The 24529-nt window shown below is 41.4% G+C and overlaps 1 protein-coding gene across 1 annotated transcript in view; it reads left to right on the top strand.

Annotated features, from left to right (window-relative positions):
- The window catches only part of cerkl (CERK like autophagy regulator), a 171551-nt gene that overhangs the window by 79786 nt on the left and 67236 nt on the right, over positions 1-24529 (top strand). The window contains exon 6 of the mRNA XM_069936236.1: positions 6770-6912. Coding sequence (XP_069792337.1) covers positions 6770-6912 — 143 coding nt within the window. The remainder of the gene's footprint in view (positions 1-6769; positions 6913-24529) is intronic.

The raw sequence follows: 24529 nt of genomic DNA, 5'->3' as shown, positions 1-24529 counted from the left end.
CTAATTATTTTGCCTAACTTCTTTCACCTTACAATTTGATTCTGTTCAGTTTCACGTTTAAGACCATTTTTCTAAGAATTGAACAATAATAATGTACATGAAAGACCTAGTTTAGTGCAGTGAATAGTGAATAATTAATGATCTATTAAAGTGGTTTTAAGGAAGATTGATTATAATGTGATAAAATTTTATATCAGGTGTTGAAGTGATCATTTAGTCTGAAACCGGGATCTTGTTTAAGAAAAACAAGAGCAGTAAAAAGAAATTGGTGAACTCCATTAAAAGCTATTAACAGTAAATGAACATTAGATAACATTTAAATAATTAATGCATAAAAGGCATGCATATTCGTTGTAAATTAAGGCAAAAAAAAAATCTCAGCAGGTACATTGCTCCTGCCAAGGTTATTAAAAGAAGTTAAAGGCTATTAGTTGTTATTGTGATGGGTTATATTATATTTTAGAATTATATATAAATATGTTTTTAAAAGAGATGGATTATGGGGAGTTTACCACAAACAGATGGTAACACTCCACAAAAGAGTTCTTATTTAAAATTCTAAAGCTTTGCTCAAGCCAGACAGTCCAGGCTCCGAGCGCCTTTGCAAAGACAATAAAAAACTCCTTTGGGAAAGAACTTAAAAGGGCTCAAGTGCTGATAAAGATCTTTCATAGTTTGGAGCCCTGCAAGGAGTTCTGGTTTAGAGAGAGAGAGAGAGAGAGAACTGACTTCTGCAGTGGCTTTTGGAAGCCTGTTGGAAAACCCCATTTTGAAGACGTGTTATGAGTTCTGAGTTTAGCCTGGTGAAAACCCTTGTGGCCCTTACAAGAGGAAATGGCTGGCTAGAGAGTTTCACCTGAAATAAGGGAAACAAGAAGAATTCTGGTGACCAGGAAGAAGAGGTTATCATTTGGAAAACCCTGATGGGGCAACTTTCTTCAGCAAGACACTGAAGTCACTGATGGAGGTAAATCAGTTTGTGTGTGTCTAACGAGCAACGAATCTCTCTCTGAAACCAACAAGAACCTTCCTGAGCAGTAACCATTTAACTTTAAGCACCAGAGCTTAGTGAAAATTCACAAATGTTAAATTCTGTGTACAGTATAAGAATTGCTTGATACTGGTAAACTTGGAGGAGTGAAAATTGAGATTGGAAAGTGACTCAAAGAACTTTCCTGAACACATACACATTACATAGTTAATAATAATGTTAAAGTTTGATCCTGTTTTTATGTTTAAAGAAAATTAAAAGCAACTTTTGTTTAAGTAACCATTTGTTTTGGTGAATTTCTATTGCTTATGGGTTTTGGGGTTCTTTGGACCTGTAACATTATGTTGTCAAAAGGACTTATGGGCCTGTCTATTGGAGAGATTTCAGGTTGCAGTAGAAGGAAACTGTGAGACTGAAAAGAAAAGCAAATGTAGAATACAAGAGTAAACTACAGAGAACCATAAAAATCGATCACAAAAACTGTTAAGGGTAAAAGAAAAATTGTAGCAAAAATTGATGTGTGCAGGAGAAATGATAATTGGGGAATAATTAAATGGCAGAGAAGTTTAAGAGAACATATTTTGGCCTGTCATCATGAAACTTTTGAAAATAATGGCGAATTGTAAACAAGGAGCAAAAAAGAAATTGGTATTTAAAAAAAAAATTATTGGAGAAAATGTTTTGTGGAATATTTTATTTATATTTTCACACAAGCTTGTACAGGCATATACAGTGTCATGCCAACAATGGCAGTTCACCTTGGAGAAAATATTAAGACTGTATGACAAAATATCCTGAGAACCCAATCATCTTTGAAGTACATCTTTAAATATTCCATCAACTCTTGAATAACTCCCAAAGAGTGCTATTTATGAAAGGAGGAAGTGATAAAAAAGGCAGATAACTGACTAGTTAGCTGGCATCAGTGAAAGGGAAATAGAAATTGTTATTAAGAAACTGATAAAAGCATTCCTGGAAAATCACAACAGAATTGGGCAAAGATAACATAAATTTATGGAAGGGAACTAATGAAAGGCTCAACTGACAGAGTTTTGACAGAGGTCACACAGGAGGAGGTGGATGAATCATATTTAAATCAAATGAGAATGGAGGTAAAATATTGACATGTAAGGATTAGCTATTGGACAGAAAATAGGATAGGAATCAGGTCACTACAGGTTGACTGCTCAGCGTTTTGGATGATTGAAGTGTGTTTAGGTCGAGTTCAAGTGGGCAAATGTATGAGTTGTGAGGAATCAGAGGTTTTGGTGGTAATATGTGTGGCAAGGACATCAGATTGGAAAATATGAAGAAATTAGAGATCATCCACTGGAGAAAAAAAATTGAAAAGCAAAGTTTTTACATTGCAGGAGATAGAAAAGTATTGATGTTCAGAGTCATCTGGGTGTCTTGGTACACTATTCACTGAAAATGATCACTAAAGCTGGAGTGCAATTTAGGAATAGAAACTGTATTTTGGATTCTATTGCTGGAAATTTGAGTACAAATGTAGTCTCACTGCAATTATATTAAGCTTTAAAGGAGACATTTAAACAGATCTCGTCTTCCTATGCAAAAGATGTACTTTCTTTACAAAAATTCTCTCTCTCTCTCTCTATATATATATATATAGATATATATCTATATATATATCTATCTATATATATGTATAGAGAGAGAGAGAGAGATAGATATCTATATATATATAAAATATATGTGTATAAATGAATAAAATTCTGTATATAAAAAAAATAACCAAATCAGATTGATTCCTGGGATTGGAATTTTGTTCTTTTTGGAGATTTTAAGTCCATTGGTTCAAGGAGAAATTTCATTGAAACACACAAGGTACATATGTGGATGATAGTTTCCCTAGTTTTGCCCAAGTTCAAATTTATTGCCTGGCATATCAAAAATGGGGAGGTATAGAGGTTGCTTTGAGAACAGGCCAGTAGATATCTTGTACACAGTACAATAAATAAGGCGCAGTGTAAAAGTGCAGAAAGTTTATTATCATCTGATTGTACATATCTTCTTCTTTGGCTTGGCTTCGCGGACGAAGATTTATGGAGGGGTAAATGTCCACGTCAGCTGCAGGCTCGTTTGTGGTTGACAAGTCCGATGCGGGACAGGCAGACATGGTTGCAGCGGAAAATTGGTGGGTTGGGGTTGGGTGTTGGGTTTTTCCTCCTTTGTCTTTTGTCAGTGAGGTGGGCTCTGCAGTCTTCTTCAAAGGAGGTTGCTGCCCGCCGAACTGTGAGGCGCCAAGATGCACGGTTGGAGGTGAGATCAGCCCACTGGCGGTGGTCAATGTGGCAGGCACCAAGAGATTTCTTTAGGCAGTCCTTGTACCTCTTCTTTGGTGCACCTCTGTTACGGTGGCCAGTGGAGAGCTCGCCATATAACACGATCTTGGGAAGGCGATGGTCCTCCATTCTGGAGACGTGACCCACCCAGCGCAGCTGGATCTTCATCAGCGTGGACTCGATGCTGTCGGCCTCTGCCATCTCGAGTACTTCGATGTTAGGGATGAAGTCGCTCCAATGAATTTTGAGGATGGAGCGGAGACAACGCTGGTGGAAGCGTTCTAGGAGCCGTAGGTGATGCCGGTAGAGGACCCATGATTCGGAGCCGAACAGGAGTGTGGGTATGACAACGGCTCTGTATAAAGCGTGATGAAATAGCGCCTCTCCGAACCATGGTACACACACAAAAACACACAATACAGGGTACACAATGATCAGATAAATAATCAAAGTAAAATATACATAATATTTGGGATGATTTGCATGGTTACGAAATGTTCATCAATCTCACAGCCTGCATGAAGAAGCTATTCCTCAGTCTGGGTAGCCCTGATTTTGATGCTCCTGTACCACCTCCTTGATGGTCCTGGGTTACAGACACTGTGCGCTTGATGGAAAGGGTCTTCTATAATTCCTGGAGCTTACTTAGATGACACACCCGGTAAATGTCATCAATAGCGGAAAGGGAGACCCCATTATTTTCTTGGTCATTTTGATGATCTTCTGTATTGACTTCAAGTCTGACGCTTTGCAGCTACCGTCCAGTCCCGCACAATGATGCAGCTAGACAGGGCACTCTCAATGGTGCTTCAAAATGGGGGGGCGGGGGGTCAGTAGCCTTGCCCTCCTCAGCCTCCTTGGGAAGTGTAGGTGCTGCTCCGCCTTCCAGTTTTTGTGAGTGCAGGATAGGTTGATCTCTTTATGCACCTCAAGTAACTTTGTGCTCTCCACTCTTTCCAAGATGAAACCTTGACCTTGGCTGCATAGTGAAGAATGGTCGATCTTCATCCTCCTGAAGTCCGCAATCATTTCCTTTGTCAGGCCACAGAATTTTATTATTTTGATATTCATTTGCAAGTTTGGTAATGGCGGGGATGAAACTATGGTTGTACCCAGTGTTGAGTGATTTCACACTTGTGAATCTTTTTCCTAACCTGATTTTGGGGGGTGGATGGGGTGGGGGGGGGGGGAATATATGGCCAAGGTTGGATGAATCTTTTAATATGTTGCCCAGAAGTATAGCTCATAGTCATAAAATGAGGCTTTGGCCATTGTGAATCTTTCAATTCTCTGCTTAAAAAGATTGGGCAGAGGTTTGGTCTCTGAACATATAATCAAAAATACATTTTTGGCTATTAAGAGAAATAAGACCTCCTGATTCTTAATCTTTCTCACACTCTATTTTTCCATGTTTTCCTTCAAATATGTCAGGAGGTTAAAAGTTGTACTTGGTTTCATTAACCTCCAGGTTCTATTAACAGGAACCTCTCCATTTGTAGACATTTATGGATGAATCTATTGATTTCTTATTCCTGCCAGAATCTTGGTCACTGCTTCCTCATTGACCTTTATCATATTTTAGATGTGGTAATGTAGACTTTTTCATCAATTTAAGATTTACATTTTAATTTGAATCTAGTTACTGAATTATATTTTCTGAATCTTGATGTGTCAGTGTATTTAATGGTTGGTTTTACCCATCGGAGAGTCTGTGACTCTCAGTGCAGTAGATTTGATGTCTTTCACCAATTGTACTGTGTCCTGAAATGTGGCCCCGATTTTAGCTTTGCCTTCCACTTTTCAATATTGTAGCATGTGGTATTAATTAGGCAAAAATAAAATTCCAATAACCACATTTTACTTCAAAACTAATGATCATGCCTGTACAAACTAAAAATAATGGAAATAATTCTTCAAGGAGCTTTGTATTGTTCAAAGGCAGTAATAAATGTTTGATAGGAAGTTAATTCAGGGTATTACTAAAACATTAAACCAAATATTGATAAGAGAAGCAAAGTGATTTGAATGCAAATACTGCAGATGGAAAACAAATTAAATGGAACATGCTGGATATTTGCAAATTGGACAACATCTACAGAAGGGAAATGAGCTAAAGTGCGAAACAAGGTGAGGAAGTGGTGAGATCACAAATCGGTATTAGGGTGCCAAGTAGGTGAAATTCAATAATGAAAAGGAAAATGAGATTGAGAAGGCAGGGGTGGCCAAACTTGCTTAAGGTAAGAGCCACAAACACCAGATGTTTGAGAGCTGCAAGACATGAAAAAATATTACACACACGTTTGATCTCCTGTGTGCACATTTTGTTAGAAATATTTTATAAATATGAAATACATACTGTATGTAATACTATTTATTCATGTATGTAATTTTCAAACTGCTCATTTGTTTTGGTTTCAATATCAAAATGTACACATATGTTCATAGTCAAATTTTATGGACCAATTTCTAGGGTAAAATGTAGGAGGTTGATTATTGCACACATACAACTTTTGACCGCATACACGAGTTGTTCGAGGCTTCACAAGCTTAGATGGGCGACTGGCCGGGACCGGGTTGTAATTCCATGTTCAATACGTTGGGACGCCGATGGGTGGACGGGTGGTCAAGAACTTGGGTGGGTGGGCAACCATGATGGGATCTTTGATAGGTGGGATGGTGGGCGGGGCCTAGGCAAGAATCCGTGTTTGGAGCTTCATTGGGCAGCCTTGGCGGCGGGAACTCCGGATAAACAGCGGGCTGTGTCATTGGGAGCTTCTGAGGGCGAGCGATCGTGGTGTTGGGATCTCGGATGGGTGGCCATAGCATCGGGAGCGGGGAGCTGTGACACCAGGAGCTCGGGTGGGTGGGCGGCCATGGTGTCGGGAGCTCCGGATGGGTGGGTGGCCAGGGTGCCAGGAGCTCGGATGAGGGCTAATTCTACTGCCCACAATACAGCCACATGCTCCACAATCGCGTGCCCGTAAGCCACATGCACTAGCACTCCACAGCCTCATCTTCGCGAGAGGCACATTCATGTCAAAAAGCTGCATGTGGTTCGCAAGCAACGGTTTGGCCACCCCTTCTTTAGTGAACAGCAAAAAAATTATGAAAAAGTAAGTACAAAATGCAAATATGCATAATTCTACAATATTATCAGAAGAAAACAATGCTAGGCATGAAATTCAAAGCTGGGAATGATAATTAATTTAATTATTGAATCCAGTAGGATGCACTAATTAAAAATATGAAGTGTTGTTCCTTGATCTTAAATTGGGATTAGTGAAACAGTGCAAGAGGTGAGGGATGGAAAAATAAAGTGATGTGCAACTGAAAGAAAGGGCAAGGTTTAATTTATAGTTGCACAAGATAGATCCAATGACCTTTCACATCCCTTTATAAAATCATGAGTAAGATTTCTGATAAAAATAATATAATCTGTTCTTAACTCTAATTTCTATGAATCTCTCTTTAGAGTGGTGTGTGTGGGTGGTGATGGAACTGCCAGTGAGGCTGCTCGCGCCTTACTGCTCCGAGCACAGATTGATGCTGGGAAGGACGTAGATTCCAACTTCACGCCTGTCAAAGCACCACTTCCTCTCGGCATAATACCAGCAGGTGGGCTTGCAAAATGCTGATTCATCTGGATATACATCTGTTCATATTCTTTTTATCGTCCTTTCATAATTTAAGTTAAATGACTAGCATTCATTATGTGGAGGTGTGAATGTTCACATGGGTGTGCAAGTGTGTTGGTATGGTGTTGTTCCAGTTATTAAGAATATGTTTTGTATGGTAATTGATTATAAGGACTAAAATAATTGATTATTGTTGAATGATAAATAGTGTTTTTAACATCAGAATCTTTATATGTTGTTACTTTCTATATCTGACAATTCCAAAGAGGGCTTCATTATCATTCTGAGCCAATATGTGAAAAATACATGAATATGATTTTCCTTTTGTTGCAGTATTATAAGAATGGTCTTTAATAAGTTGTCAAAGTAGATAGTGTATAAGGAAAGATTTAAGAGATAATTTCATTTTCAATTTTTAAGGGAAACGTAAACGGGAACAAATGGTACTTGGGGTATTGCGATTTAGGGATCAATTGCATTCAGAGCCCATGACCACTGTAATTCCACAGTAATTATCTAAAAATAAAACATTTGACGTTGAATAATAATTTAATTAGATTGTTTTAAGATTACCTTGTAAATGTTTAATTTTGTATCATGAAATGTTTCAGTGGAAGGTTATATACTCTTTATAAAAAAAGAGTATTATTTTTGAAGGTAATATTGACATCACAAGTCTTTTGCATGAGTACAATGTATAGATGCACTAAAATTCTTGCTACAGGTACATAAGCTACCCCAACAATAATTGTATGAATTAAATTAGTGTAATGAGCTAGAAAAACACAAGTATAAAGTACAGTACAACTCTGATTATCCAAAATGGTCGGGTCTGGGCCTATGTCAGATAAATGTTTTTTGGGAGAACCGGTCATTTTTTGAAGACAGCCCAGTAGCAACAGCCAATCACTACACCAAACAACAAGGGAAGGCTTTTTAAGGATTAAAATAATGTTTAAATCTCAACCAAAAAGATGCTGGCTGCCGATGCCTCCCAACCAAGGCCACGCACCTGACAGCCCTCTGAAAAATTTTGGAGAATCCAATTTCGGATAATCTGTGCTGTGCTGTATAGATAAATATCCACATTGTCAGTAACTGGGGAAGAAAAAAAAACTGATAGTTCAAAGGTGCAGATATTTTGGTGGTCCCAGAGTAGTTTATGGTTGGGGAAGTTTCAAGAGCCTGATAGCTGTTGAGTAGATAAACATTGTTTTTGAGTTTTAAGTTTGTGGGCTTGAGTTTTGTGAAGATTAACTACTGCCTGGAGATGGCAGCGAGAAGATATTTTAACCACAGTGATGGAGATCCTTTATGATGTTAGCTGCCTCCTTAAGGCAACACCTTATGAACTTTTCTGCAATGAATGTGCCATGATGCCTGTTACCACTTCCTGTGGCCTTTCACATTGCTGTGACTCAAGCTTCTAAATCATACCATGATGTTGAAATCATTCGTCTACTTTTCACAGTACATCTGGAGAAGTTCATGCTGAATTTCTTCAGAAAATAGAGTCAGTTGTGTGCCTTCTTCATGACTGTCTCAATGTGCTGGCTCTGGGTCCTCTCTTTTGCCACAAATGAGGACAAATCTGTGCTCCACCATCAGGTCCTCAGTCTTGCTGGCATTGAGTAGAAAGTTATTGTTCTGGGACCAGGCAACCAGATTCTTGAGCTCCATCTTGTATTCTGACTCATTGTTACTTGCTTTTCAGCCAAAGATGGTAGTGTCATGAGCAAAATTTATAGATTGTGTTGGAGCCAAACTTGGGCACTCAGGGGAATAGAACAGGGGACAACTTTGAAGGTGCACTTGTGTGGATGGTTAGCAAGGAAGAGGTGATGTTGCATTGATTGGGATCTGTTGATGAGGAAGTCGGAGAAACCGAGTGCCAGATCAGAGTTTGATTATTGGTTTTTCTCACATGATGGTGTTGCTTATTGAAACAAGTTGAGACCTCAGACCCTAGCAGGATGAGATTAAAAATGATTGCAAAATCTCCAGCCAATGGAACTCACAGATTTTACAGAAGACGGCCAGGTACGCTGGCTGTCTGGGGCAGGTGATTTTTGAGGGTTCACCCCCTTGAAGATAACTTTTCATGTCAGTCTCAGTGTCGGGAAGCACAGTCATCGTGGGCAATGGGAACTCATGAATGTGCATCATTGATTTCCCTTTCGAACCAATGGTTGCTGTCGACCTCATCCAGAAGAGCCTCATGATTAGTGACACTTCTTTGTTTTGATTTATAGATTATGATGGTGTGCAAGCCCTGCCACAGCTGCCGAGCATCCATCTGAGATTCCACTTGATCCAGAATTGTCTTTTTGCTTTGGTTATAGCCTACTGGATCTAATCTTCCTATAGGTCTTTGAATCACCTGATTTGAACTCCATTAATTTGGTCTTCAACAGTTTGCAGATCTCTTGGTTTATTCATAAATTCTAGTTAAAGTACATTCAGTTAGTTTTAGAAGGGATAGAATCATCCACACATTTGTAGATGAAGTTGGTCATAAATGTGACATTCAGGTTTGCTGGCGAGCCCTTGAATGCGGCCTAGTTTACTGACTCTCAACGTTTTTCCTTTCACTCACATCTCACTTTAAGTATTCCCTATGCCATCAGTGCTCTGTTAAAAGTAAGGGATTGCTTAAGATGGTATGTAGGTGGAAAGAAAAAGTTTGAAAACCACTGTTTTAATTGTACCTCATTGACTCATTATGTGCACGGTTTCATAACTCCAAAGGAAATGGGCCAGTGACAATTTTTCTCAAGCCAAATATTTCAGTAACAATTGGGTCTAGAACAGTGATTCTCAACTTTCCCTTCCCACTCTCATACCACCTTAAGCAATCCCCTACCAATCACAGAGCACCGATGGGATAGGGATTACTTAAGAAAAAGGTTGAGATCCTCTACTCTAGACAGTAGACTGCTCTTCTACCTGCTCTGCATAATCTTCTCTTCCGCTGCAGCACAGTTTCTGGTTGTACGCAGGAAGGAGAAGCATGGCCACGAGGTTTGATGATCCAACGTGTGGGAATGTATTTTGTTATTTTCAAAGGTGGTTCAGTTATGGAAGGAAGAGTTGGAAGTTAGGGTGGAATGAAAAGGTTGAGTGATAAATATTGCTGAAAATTCCAGTTTCTGCAGCAATCTGTGTGTTTAATTTTGATTACAATACTTGTCCGATAGCCTTGATAGAATCAGTTCATTCCTCAAAAATCTATACAAACTCATCATAATAATGAAGAAAATCAGGCTCTGTATTTTGCTTTCACCACTTTGTACCTACCTTGAGGTATGTTTATGCTTCATTGTGTCGTCATGATATTCGTAAAGTGCGTAAGTCGCCACATTCTTGCACCAATTTGCATTTTAAAAATCACAGAAAACCGGGGCTTAGAGGGGGCTGAATTTATTACATGCTCTCTTGAAGATTTCTTGAAACCGTATCTATATAGTCCAACTTGAGAAAGGGCCAAAGCAGACCTTGTGCAGGGAAATTAGGCTGATCAGGCGATCAGAGTTTGAATGGTGGAACCTTTTGGCAACCGGGATCATTGGATAAAGGAAGTCCTCGTCAGTTGAACATGGGGAAAGGCTATTTACAACATTAGACAGGAACTGCAGAGGATAGATTATGAGTATCTGCTTGGAGATAAATCCATCTAAGGCAGGTTGAAGTCCTTTATTTCTGGTTAGTACCATCTTGTACCTGTGAGGAGAAAATATAGGGATGGGAAGGTTCAGGAATCTTGGATGATGAGTTGTTATGATCTTAATTTAAAAAGGAAGCGTATGTAAGGTCTAAGAAGCTGAAATCAGACAAGGCCATTAAGTAGAGTATCAAGGAAGCAGGAAGGACCTTAAGCACAGAATTAGTGGTATAAGGGGCCATGAAATGTACTTGGCAGATGGGATTAAAAAGAAGCCAAAGCCATTTTATATGTGTATTAAAAGTAAGAGTGTAGCTCAATAAAGGTTAGGTCCACTCAGAGGCAAAAGAGGAAATCTATGCTTGGGAGCTGCAGGATGTAGGGGAAGGCCTAAATGTGTACTTTGCATTGCTGATAAAGTCTGTCTGTGCTGCAAACGTATCTGTGAATAAAGAACACAGCGGAGAACAACAGTTTTAATACTTGAATTGTAACACCAGTGGGAGAGAGGGGGACACTATGAAACATCAGTGATATTCCCATAGTGCCGATTCCCTGTCTCAAAGTTTATACCGAAATGGGTCTATTTATATAGTAAATTAGATCAATGTCTACGTATGACTTCACGTGTTCTAACTAATTGGAATCAGCTTTCATATTTGTTCATGGACTTAGACCTTCTTTGTTCATTTAGTGATATCTCCCAAAACCTTAATTACTTCTTAGCTTCAATTACTCATTCAACCCTGTCACAGCTAATGGCTTTTACAGTTGTAGAATTGTTCTTTCGTGATGCGAAAGCCATTATGACTGATTTATGTGAGAGCCTTTCTGGGGAGAAGTAAACCTTAAGGGTTTTTTTTACAGAAAGTCCACTCTTAGTTAAAAAGTTCATCCATAATTACAATCCCATAATCCTTAGTAATAAGAGTTGACCACATACAATGTAAAACTCCCAGAATTCTTTACAATGCCACAAGATTATGCTTAGTTAACCACAATCTTTTACATTCCCCCCTTTTATCATCTCATGATAACTAATTATACTGTTAAAGGTGTTTAGTTGAACGCCTTTTATCAAGACACATGTACCCTTGAGTTGGAAGCAATAAATATCAATTAGTTTAAAGGGAACAGTAGCACAAGGGGAAAAATTGATAATGAGGCAATGGTGTTTCCCTTCAAACATAATGAATCAGTATAATGTAAAGACACACATAGTTGCCGTGGCGAACCGGTCCCGCTTGTCACGCGCGGTCAGCGGGGCAGCTGCGGCAAAGGTGGCATCGTGGGACCTTCTCTTCTGGTTCAGACCAGAAGGGCGCATGCGCACTTGCGCGAGCGTGATGCAGGTTCCGGAATGCGAGGGGCGGGACCGGCCTTAAAGGCCGCAGCGCGGAATTCAAAGTAAAGCAGTTGTGTTACTTGAGCTCTCAGCCTGCTGACTGTCTTTTTGCTGCGCTCGTGCACAACCCGCTACACTGGTGACCTCGACGAGTCTCCACATCCTGAAGACTCGACACAATGGAACCCGCAGTTGTCGGCGCTGTTGCCTTGAAGCTGCCAACATTCTGGATGTACAAGCCCCGGACTAGGTTTGGCCAAGTGGAGGCCCAGTTCCAGATCAAACAGATAACCTCCGATTCGACGAGATGTTTCTATGAAATCAGCTCATTCAACCAGAAGCCGCCTCATGGGTTGACGAGCTCATCTAGGTGCCGCCAAAGGAAGATAAATACGTTGCTCTTTAAAAACCTCCTTATCAGCACGTATGGGCTTTCACAACGCAAGAGAGCTGCCAGGCTCCTTCAGTAGGACCGCCTTGGCGATAGAACATCATCTGCACTCATGGACAAAATGCTCACACTGGCAGAAAGGCACAAGCCCTGGCTCATGTTCAAGCAGGGTTTCCTCAAGCTGACATCAGACTCCTATTAACCGAAGTGGATTTCAGCAACCTGCGCAAGGTTGCTTCAAGCACGAGACCATAGACTCAGTCAACCTCGTTACACGGCCACCGCCAAGGGCAACGCTCAAGTCCAGTTAATAACATGAACAGGCCTGCCTCACCAAAAATCAAAAAGGTCTGACCAAAATTGGTGCTTCTACCATCAGCGTTGTGGGAGGGGGGCATCAGCCACCAACAATGTTCGTTTCCGGGAAACGACACGGCCAGCCGCCGTCATTGGCTACGGCGGCTAGCCGACCGAACAGCTTTCTCCACAGTCTGGGATGGGATCTTGGGCTGCAGGTTTCATGTGGACATGGGGGCAGAGATAAGCATCATTCCGCTTACATCACTCAAGACGCACACGAAACCTCACGGCCCCTTCCTTTGCGCAGGTAACAACACTGCCATTAAAACATTTGGCAAGAGGCGAATTCCTGTACATTTTGGAGTGACCACCTTCAGTTGGTCATTCACGCTGGCTTCATTGGACAAACCTCTATTAGGCACAGATTTCCTACAGGCTCACTCCCAACTGGTAGACCTCCGGGGCAGATGATTAGTCCATGCCGAGACTTTCAAGACTGAACATCTCAGCATGTCCAACCAGCTGTCCACCCAACTCGCTTCCACGGAGACTCAACATGGACAATACAGCCACCTCCTTGCTAATTTTCCCTCCATTCGCCCCAATTCACTGCCATCATGCCGAAGCATGGCGTTGAGCACCACATGGAACCACTGGCCTGCCATCTAGCCCCAGACAAACTCAGCCTCACCAAGGAAGAGTTTAAATGCATGGAAGAACTAGGTATCGTCCACCGTTCTGACAGCCCGTGGGCCTTACCTCTCCATTTGGTACCAAAGTTCAACAGCAGCTGGAGACCCTGTGGAGACTTCATGTGCCTCAATGATGCAATAAAGCCTGACCACTACCCCATATCCAGGATTTTGCAGTGAACCTCCATGGCACGAAACTTTTCTCTAAGGTTGACTTGATCCGGGAATACCGTCAGATCCCCGTCCACCCGGATGATGTACAGAAGACCACTATAATCACCCCTTTTGACCTTTTTGAGTTCCTCCATGTGGCCTTTGGCTTGAAAAATGTGGCCCAGACTTTGCAACGCCTCATGTCAGCAGCAGAGATTTGCCCTTCCTTTTCATCTACCTCGATGATATCCTGGTAGCCAGTAGGTCATCGAAGGAGCACATGAAACACTCTGAAGCCAGCATTTCAACCACCTCGCACAGTTCAGCCTCGAGGAAATTGACTTTCTGGGCCACAAGATTACCAAAGGTGGCGCCATCCCCCTACTCAACAAAGTGGAGGCCATACAACACTTTGCCAGACCAACGACACTGAAAGGTCTACAAGTGTTTGTGGGCATGGTGAATTTTTACAATGGGTTTGTCCCTGTGGCAGCCAGGATTATGTGGCCCCTTTTCGCTCTAATGTTGGGCTCGACAAAGAAGCTCACGTTGAAGGACAGAGCTCACAATGTTTTCGAAGAGACCAAGGAGGCCCTGGCCCATACAACAATGCTAGTCCACCCACAAATGGATGTACAGATGGCCCTCACAGTCAACGAATCTAACACAGCAGTAGGCACTGTCTTGTTCATGGAGACCTCTCACCTTTTTCAGTCATCCCCTGCGACTGCCCGAACAGAAGTTCAGCGCATTTGACAGAGAGCTCCTGTCCTTCCAACATTTCCACTATTTCTTGGAGGGGTGGCCATTCACCTTCTACATGGATCACAAGCTGCTCACTTTTGCTTTCTCCAAATTCTTCGACCCATGGTCTACCTGACAGCAGAAGCACTTATCCATGGTTTGTCTCACCCCTCCATTTGAATGACAGTGTGGTTGGTAGCCACCCAATTTGTCTGGCACAGCCTATGCAAGCAAATCACAGAGTGGGCAAAAACCAGCATGGACTGCCAGACTGTAAAGGTCCAGCACACACCAAGCACCAAGTCCAGCAGTTTGACGCTCCAACCCACAGATTCCAGCATGTCCACCTCGACATAGTTGGGCCCTTGCCAGTCTCGACAGGATCGTGCTACCTGCTCACGGTGGTGAACAGGTTCACTCAATGGCCAGAGGCCATTCACCTACCAGATGCATCCACCAATATGTGTACTAGGGTTTTCCTCTCCTCCTGGGTCTCCCGTTTTGGTGTTTCAGCACACATAAAGACCGACCAAGGAGGTCAGTTCACCTCTGTCCAGCGGAATAAGCTTACCAAACTCCTGGGCACCCAACTGCATCACACCATGGCATACCATCCTCGGGCCACTGGTCTGGTCGAGCGCTTCCATCGCCACCTGAAATCAGCACTGATGGAATGGCTTGAGAGGCCCAACTGTGTAGACAAACTGCCCTGGGTTCTCTAGAGACTGCAAGACAAATTGAGCTCCCTTGCACCACCGTCACCATCACCACACTGTCAGCCATCTTACAACCACCCCCCACCCCCGACTTATCCTCTTGCGAGTATGTATTCGTGCGAAGGGACACGCATAGAACTCCCCTTCATCTCCCCAATGAGGGACCCTACAACATGCAGCAAAGAAAAGCATGTACCTTTAAATCGACGCAGGGGGCAAGGAGGAACTTTTCACACTGGACCATTTGAAACCAGCCTATCTGGTCTTGTCCCAACCGGTACTGGTCCCCCTCCACCATAGGGGTCGGCCACCTAGACAGCAGACCTCACTCTCGATGCATCGTGAGACCATCAGTACCTGTTCAGCGGTGGGGGAGTTTGTGTGGCCCTGCAAATAGTTGTGGCGGCGCACTGGCCCTGCTTGTCATGCGTGGTCAGTGGGACGGCCGCAGCAAAGATGGGCGTCGCGGGACCCTCTTGCAGTCCAGACTGGAAGGGCCAGCCTGATGCAATTTCTGGAACATGAGGGGCGGGACAAGGGACAGCCTTAAAGGATGCAGCATAGAATTTATCATAAAGCAGTTGTGTTTCTCAAGCTCTCAGCCTGATGGCTGTTTTTTTGGTATGCTCACGCACAACGCGCCACAGTATGAAAGTTTCAGAACTTTGAGAGAAAATGGGCACTTGATAAATAACTTCATTTTATAATGGCTAAAAAAAAATCTGCATGTATTTAAAGATCTGCTAATTATTGGCTTGTTTTGGTCCATAATATGTTTTGAGTAGAAATCTTAATGTGGGCTGTTTAAAAAAGCTGGAAGCACTGACATTTAGTAGTAGCACAACAAAGGATTAATTCAGTCACAAAGGGATAGCAGAGAAATATCTCTCTCTTTTAGGTGGGGGTGTGGGCAAGAGAATGTGAAGTGTACTCAACAGAACCTTTTAGATTTCTTATGCTTCAATTTGTTCAGTTTGTTTTTTTATAAATTGTTCGCGTATGTATTTTCCCACGCAATGAAGTGTTCTACCATTTTAATAGTAAATATCAAATCTTTAATCTGAAATCCTAAATCAATTTCACATTCTGAGGTTGGTGCTGGTCTGTTCCTTATTTAAATCCTGTTCATCCAAATAACTTAGCTGGGTTAGTTTCTGTAACTCTTCGAGAAAAGTTTAATTTCAGTTTTTAAAAAATATACTGCACAGTCAGACCCAGAGCTGCCAATCGTTAGTAATTTTACTTTGGTTACTAAGTAAGGTCAGGATTGATATGCCAGACATGTAATTTGGATCCTAAGGTTTCCTCTCCTGTTTCGCATTGTCTCTGCAGCTTGGTACGATCCCAGAGGACCCCAAAACCCAGCAGCAGTAGATATTCACCAAGACAAATGGTTCCTTACACAAGAGTTGTTTTTAAATATCTTAAACATGAAAATAGAATCAAACTTTAACTTACCTCTAACTTACTTAACTTAACCCCCTTCTAATTCTAGGGTATGTAATGTGTGTGAATAAGTTCAGGAAAGTTCTTTGGTTCACAGTCCAATCTCACTTCTCATTCCTCCAAGTTCACTGGTTGCAGGCAATTCTTCTACTGAGCACAGAATTTAACATGTGTAAAGTTCACCAGGCTTTGGTGCTCAAAAGTTAAATGGTTACCGCTCAGGAAGGTTCTTGTCGGTTTTCAGAGAGAGATTTGTTGCTCGTTGGACACCCACAACTGATCCCTTTCCGATCAGCCACATCAGCATCTTGCCAAAGAAACTTTCCCCATCAGGATTTTCCAGGCGATAACCTCTTTCTTTCAGGTCACCACAGAGTTTCTTTTTGTTTTTCTTATTCTGAGTGAAACAGACAGCCAGTTCTCTCCTCTTGCATGAACCACAAGGGCTTTGACCAGGCTGTCTTCCAAAATGGGGCTTCTTGCCAGCTTGTCCTGTTCCAGTTCCAGCTGCTCTTGCTGGCTGTAACACTGTCAAGTGATCTCTGCTTCTCTCTCTCTCTCTCTCCCTCCCTCCCAGAGAGAAAGCCTGTTTGACTCTCTCTGCTTACCAAACCACATGATCCTCTTACAACAGCAAGCTCTCCTTCCAGACAGCAGCGGCTCCAGCATTCTCTTTCATCTGTTGGTTTTGGTAAATAACAATCCATTAGTGAAGTATCTTGAGTACTCTTCTAAGCTCTTGCAAATGGTGAGAGGCCCCGATATGTATAGCATTGAGCAGAACTCCAGTATTTCAAATAAGATCTGTTTTAAAGTGTTTGTTTGTGACCTACTTTAACAAACCTTTCCCAATTTATCTCCCAAAAACATATCTATATACTCTGTCACAAGCTCTTATTCTTTTTTCATTTCTTCCACTTATGGGCCTCCTCTTTCCACTCTTTAATTCTGTTTTTTTTCCATTTATTGGAGACAATTTTTATTTCCACGTTATTTGTTCTTTGGTATGGTCTGACCAATTTAAATTTGTCTTGAACAATAATGCAATTTTTTCTGGTAAGCATTCCATAAAGATTGCATTAAGTTAATCTGAGCGCTGGTATTGCAGCACACGTCGGGTGTGTCATCAACAAAAATGCTCGAAGGTGGGAGGCAAACTTTTTCAAGTTTCTTTTTTTCCAAAAGGAGCAACAATTCTCCATCAAAGCTTAGTATGAAACCACCTTCTTTACCTTAAGTAATGAGACACAGGACAGGTGACTGTGCCTACTAGGTTACATATGGTGTGGTCTTGTCCACACGGAATCTTTTCATTCCTTATCCTCATATTCTGCAAGTATAGGGTCGCCATGCCTGACATCAGGTCTCCAGGGTTTTCTTCTTTCACCTTCTGTTTGTTAATCATTTTGGTGCCTGATTTTTCAGCCTGCAGGACTTTTTTTTCCTGTTTTATTTCTTTAGATTTTTCCCATTTCTCCATTTCTTTTTTTCTTGTTGATTTTTCCACTTTTTTAGCTGCATTAATTATTAACCCACATTAATTATTCTGTTTCTGCTATAGCATTCGTGTTCCATGTTCCTCCTCCTGCTGTCCATGTTTCATTTGTTTGCATTTACCAGAGAACTCTGTCGCACAATCTACTATTAAAATTTTTCCATTTAAATTTACACAGTCAGCTCTTTTCTGGCCTCCTGGTCAGTTCTTACCTTTTTCATTGCGTTGCTCACTGTCCAATTTAAATTTCTACCCTTTATTTATCAGGTCCTCATTTCCTTATCCCTTCTCTTTACCATACTTCAGATCTTATTTATCCATAGTTTGCTCATATCCCTAGCCTGCTTTCGGAATTAATTAACAGTACCTTTTACCCAGGCTAACAGATCTATGCAATAGCAAGTCAAAAAGTCATTAAAAAAAAATTACCTTGTCTCTGCAATCTAGTTCTAATGTATCTTCGACAACGTGAGCAGGAAAGGGCTTTGGCAAATACTAGAGCGCCTCGGATGCCACCCAAAGTTCCTCAACATGGTTTTCCAACTGCACGAAAACCAACAAGGTCGGGTCAGATATAGCAATGAGCTCTCTGAACCCTTCTCCATTAACAATGGCGTGAAGCAAGGCTGCGTTCTCGCACCAACCCTCTTTTCAATCTTCTTCAGCATGATGCTGAACCAAGCCATGAAAGACCTCAACAATGAAGACGCTGTTTACATCCGGTACCGCACGGATGGCAGTCTCTTCAATCTAAGGCACCTGCAAGCTCACACCAAGACACAAGAGCAACTTGTCCGTGAACTACTCTTTGCAGATGATGCCGCTTTAGTTGCCCATTCAGAGCCAGGTCTTCAGCGCTTGACGTCCTGTTTTGAGGAAATTGCCAAAATGTTTGGCCTGGAAGTCAGCCTGAAGAAAACTGAGGTCCTCCATCAGCCAGCTCCCCACCATGACTACCAGCCCCCCCCATATCTCCATCGGGCACACAGAACTCAAAACGGTCAACCAGTTTACCTATCTCGGCTGCACCATTTCATCAGATGCAAGGATCGACAACGAGATAGACAACAGACTCGCCAAGGCAAATAGCACCTTTGGAAGACTACACAGAAGAGTGTGGAAAAACAACCAACTGAAAAACCTCACAAAGATTAGCGTATGCAGAGCCGTTGTCATACCCACACTCCTGTTTGGCTCCGAATCATGGGTCCTCTACCGGCATCACCTACGGCTTCTAGATCGCTTCCACCAGCATTGTCTCCGCTCTATCCTCAACATTCATTGGAGCGACTTCATCCCTAACATTGAATTACTCGAGATGGCAGAGGCCGACAGCATCGAATCCACACTGCTGAAGATCCAAGTGCATTGGGTAGGTCACGTCTCCAGAATGGAGGACCATCGCCTTCCCAAGATCGTGTTATATGGCGAGCTCTCCACTGGCCACCGTGACAGAGGTGCACCAAAGAAGAGGTACAAGGACTACCTAAAGAAATCTCTTGGCGCCTGCCACATTGACCACCGCCAGTGGGCTGATCTCGCCTCAAACCGTGCATCTTGGCGCCTCACAGTTCGGCGGGCAGCAACCTCCTTCGAAGAAGACCGCAGAGCCCACCTCACTGACAAAAGGCAAAGGAGGAAAAACCCAACACCCAACCCCAACCAACCAATTTTCCCCTGCAGCCGCTGCAACCGTGTCTGCCTGTCCCGCATCGGACTTGTCAGCCACAAACGAGCCTGCAGCTGACGTGGACATCACCCCTCCATAAATCTTCGTCCACGAAGCCAAACCAAAGAAAAGAAAAGAGAACTACAGAACTAGTTTTAAAATACAATTGTAATACTTCAATTGTATCACTGGTGGGAGAGCGGGGTGGGGGGGCACGATGAAATATCAGAGATATTCCTAAGGCGCTGATACCCCTTCCCCGTCTCAAAATTCGTACAAAAATGGGTCAATTTATATGGAAAATAAATCAATGCCTATGTATGACTTTAAGTGTTCTAACTAATTGGGAACAGCTTTCACTTTTGTTCATGGACTTAGAACTTCTTTGTTCATTTAATGATTTCTCCCAAAACCTTTAATTACTTCTTAGCTTCAATTACTCATACAACACTGTCACAGCTAATGTCTCTTACAGATGTAGAATTGTTGCTCTTGATGCGAAAGCCATTACAACTGATTAATGTGACAGCCCTTCTCGGGAGATGTAAACCTTAAGGGTTTTTTACAGAAACTTGATAAAAAAGTTCACTCTTAGTTAAAAAGTTCATCTATAATTACAATCCCATAATCCTTAGCAATAAGAGTTGGCCACATGCATTGTAAAACTCCCAGAATTCTTTACAATGTCACAAGATAATGCTTAATCATCCACAAATCTTTTACAATGATTTTTTACCAAGGAGAAGTACGTGGATTATGGTAAAGTCAGGGAGGTGTAAGCAGATGTGGTAGGGTATGTTGATATTAAACGGGAAGGGGTTTTAATTTGCTTGAGAAACATTAAGTGAATAATTTCCCTGGGCCTGATGAGATCTAACCCAGGATTTGAAATAAGCTGAAGAGGAGATTTCTGGGAGCCTTGACGGAGACCTTACATTCTCCTCAGCTGAATCAAGGTTTCAAAAGACTGGAGAAAACCATTGTTTTCTTGTGCAAGAAAGGCAACAGGGACTCCCCTTTGGGAAGTCATCACGGCTTTGGACAGGGATGTCCTGACTCACAAATTTGTTTGGCGTTAAGAAAGTGGCAAAAGGGGCGTGTCATGTGATACTGTAACGTCAGGTTGGAGAATCTAGCTCTCCCAAAACGTGTTAAAAAAGAGAAGGAAAAAAAGAAATAAGAAGATTTAAAGTAACAGAGAACACCCTAGAAATGTCTCCAAAGAAAGAAAAATCTGCCTGCTGATCTAAAAGGGAAGTCACATGATGTGGAGGACATAGGATGTGAGATGCTAAAACTCCTCGGAAAATAGAAGAAAATGATCACTTAATTTAAATAAACAGAGATTTAAATATGAAGGAAGAAATATAAGAATAGTCCATTTACTTTTCAAAATGTCTTCGAAGAAAAGAATTAGTGTTGCTGGAGCGGATGAGGGTGCTGTTCCTGGCTACGATGCAGAGAAAAACCCAGATCTGGAGTTATGACCAAGGCCCATCAGAGAGTTGAGTTGCTGGGAGCAGCAGCAAGTGTGACCAGCCTGTTGGCTGGGGAAGATGGCGTCGGGCCAAGGAAAACGAGTTCCTTAAGCAAGGGCAGAGTATTGAATTCGAGTGCAATGATTGATTTCAGTGGTGAATTAAAAAGTATTATGGAACAAGGACAGAGAAGATTTCAAGAAGTTGCTTCAGATGTTAAGCAATTTAAATATAAAACTAAGGCTATACACAAGGATAAAGAGAACTCCGATGGTGAATTGCAACAGATGGTGTGGGAAATGTGGGATTATGTGGAAAGAAATAAAATATACAAGCAGTTATCAACAAAAATGATGCAAGTACAAGAACAAAAAGGGTGAGGAAAATCAGGATATTATGAAGATTTATCGAAAGGTTAAAAATGTAAAGGAGAAGCTGAAAAATTTGGAGTCTGAGGTCAAAGAAGAAATTGTGAGAAAAATAAATTCAGAAAAAATTGGTAAGATGGAAAATTTACTTGGAGAAACAACATTACGATTGTTGGAGGAAGGAGAAGAAAATCATGACTTGGTTAAATTTCTCCAAAGATGGATACCTAAGATTCTGGGGGTAAATCAATTTGAAATTGAAGCAGCAAATAGAGCCCTCAGACCACAACCGCAATCAAATGAGAAACCTTGCACTATTGTAATTAAGTGTTCAACTTGAACATCATGGTTTGAAGGTTTTCTTTTATCCCGATATTACCACATAGCTGTTAGCTCAGAGGAGACAGTTTAATGAAGTCTTTGGGAGATGGGAAACATTATTCACCGAGAATGAGGATTGTATTACTGGATGGCAAAGATTATTTTTTCATGTTACAAACAGGCATCAGGTTTTGTGGAGACTTTGCCTTTTAATAAGCTGAGTAAATGAGATGGAATTATTTGGAATGAGGCTGTTCTGATGTAATACCTGGGATGTGAAGGGTGCTGCAGTCCATCGGCTACTGTTCATGCGCTCATTTGTGGCAATGAGCCACATCACGCACGATAGAGGTGGGTGGTGCTATATTCTTTAGCGCCAATAGGGGGAAGTTCTACTATACTTTATATGTATTTCTGTGATTTAAGTTATATTGATGCTTTATTTTACTTTATAGAATTACTTCAACTCAAAATTTAAATTGGATGATGGAAGAGATGTGAGATTCTTAATGAACATGATTAATTAGGATTAATATTAGAGATATTGGAATTTAATATTTAGAATTGATTTTAAAATGTAAGAGGTCCAATTGAAATTGAAAAAACACATAGAGCTCTCAGACCACAGCTGTAATCAAATCAGATTTGGTGGAAACTTTGCCTTTTAATAGGCTTGGTAAATGAGAAGGAATTATTTGGAATGAGGCAACAGATTAATAAATTAGAGACTCTGTTCTAATGTAATATAAGACGAGGTGAAGGGTGCCGGAGTCTGTCAGCCACTGTTTGAGGGCTCATTTGTGGCAATGAGACATCTCATATGATGGGGTGGGGTGTGTAATATTCTTTAGTGCCAGAGAGGGAGTTCTATTATTAAATATATGTTTATGAATGGAGTTACTTTGATGTTTTAGTTTACTTCAGAGAATTGATTTGACACGGAATTTAAACTGGATGATGGAAGAGATATGAGATTCTTAATAGATAAATGATTAATTAGGAGTAATATTAGATATATTGAAATTTAACATCTAGAGTTGATTTAAAATATAAGATTTACTTATTTAGATATGTTATAATGTGTTGGTTTATGCAATCTTTATAAAAAAGGTTAAATATCATTCCATTTTTTTTCTTTTCCAGTTTTTGTTTTAGGGAGGGGGGGGCTTGGGTCTTTTTTTTCTTAGGGTCTTTGTGAAGATTGGGTGGGTTGGGGAGGGGGGCTTTTCTTTTCTCTTCTTCAACTTGTAAAAGCCATGAATGACAAGTTGCGAATGAAACGTATGTAATGCAATTGATTGTGTGGCATCTATACGGGGGAAAAAAAAACAAGATAAAGAGGATCCGGGAGCTGTTCCAAAGGCAGCGAGTCCATGCTTGGGGCGTTTCGACATTAGACCACCACCGACAATGGGCGGAGGACCCAAAAGAAGAAGTATCTCTGCGCATGCGCAGAACGGAGGCATCACGAGAAGGAATCAGATACTGACTGCTTCAACGAGAAGGGGAAACAGAAGAAGCAGCTAATTCTAGCAATTACAGTCAGAAGAAGAAAGAGGCAGCTGAAAGCTAGAAAGGGTAAAACGACTAAGTCTTTGAGTATACAGAATTTAAATAAGCAATTCATGGTAATGATGAAGGAAATGAGGGATATTAAATATATTACAGGCTTAATGGAAAAATCATATGTGAGAACTAAACCTGTAAAAGAAGTAGTGGGGAATATGCAAAAAAGATTTGAAGAGATGGAAGAAAGAGTTAAAGGAACAGAAATTGTATCAATTGATGGAGAATATTCAAATTAATTTTACTCCTGCTCAAAATCAGACAGCTTAAAAGTTGGATGCCTTAGAAAATTTTAGTAGAAGAAATAATATCAAAATTATGGGACTCAAGGGAATGAAGGGGGTTACATCAGACAATTTGTGCAACAGTGGATCCCACAAAGTCTTGGAGTCAAAGAATTTCAGGGAGATATCGAGATAGAAAGAGTTTTAAGTGAGAGAAGATTTTGCAACTTAAACAAGCAAAGCAAACACAAGGACCTTGAGAATATAATGGAAATAAGATCTTTTTCTGTCAAGATACAAGTTTTGAATTGCTGAAAAAGGAATTTAATTCAATTAAAAATGTACTCTGGAGGAAAGGTTACACATGTGGCGGCTCACCACAAGGCAGGCGAACCGGCCCTGCTTGTAAGCCACGCGGCGGGGCAGCCGGCCAAAATGGCGCTGTCGGGGGTTTCCCCTCCTTCCAGCTCAGGGCTCCGAAACCCGCGCTTGGGGACCACGTGACGCCCGGGTGACATCAGCACCCTCCAGCGCTGTTCTCAGCCAGGTCCGGGCTGGGAGTATAAGTGCAGCCCAGCAGCCTGCAATAAGCCAGTCTGTTCACTGAGCTCAAGCCGTCTGGTTGCGTGTGTTATTGCAGGAGCAATGTAGCCGCCGCTACACACTTTTGTTTTAAGATAACCAACCATCCTGAAGGTTTTTGTTCCAGGAAGTTAAACACAAGTTTTTTGTTGAACCAAAGGCAGCTAAACAGTATGCTCTTTGTCAGATATTCGACGTGAAGAAGAGATGAGTGCTGAGCTGCAGAGTGCAATCTGATGGACATTTTCAACAATAATATTTTTAACTGATAAAGGGTGATTTGTTTATGTTTAAGCAAGTGAAATGTGGCATCATTTTTGGGAGAGCTGAGAGGGAGGGGCTGACGGCTGCCCATAACGTGGAGGGAGTCATGTTATCTGTATAACAACATTAAGAGGGTTTCTCTTTTTTCTTTACAGTGTTTCTTTTCTTTTTCTTATGTTCTT

The sequence above is a fragment of the Narcine bancroftii genome, chromosome 4, assembly GCF_036971445.1.
Source record: "Narcine bancroftii isolate sNarBan1 chromosome 4, sNarBan1.hap1, whole genome shotgun sequence".
NCBI lineage: Eukaryota > Metazoa > Chordata > Chondrichthyes > Torpediniformes > Narcinidae > Narcine > Narcine bancroftii.
This window is presented reverse-complemented; position numbering and strand designations above follow the sequence as displayed.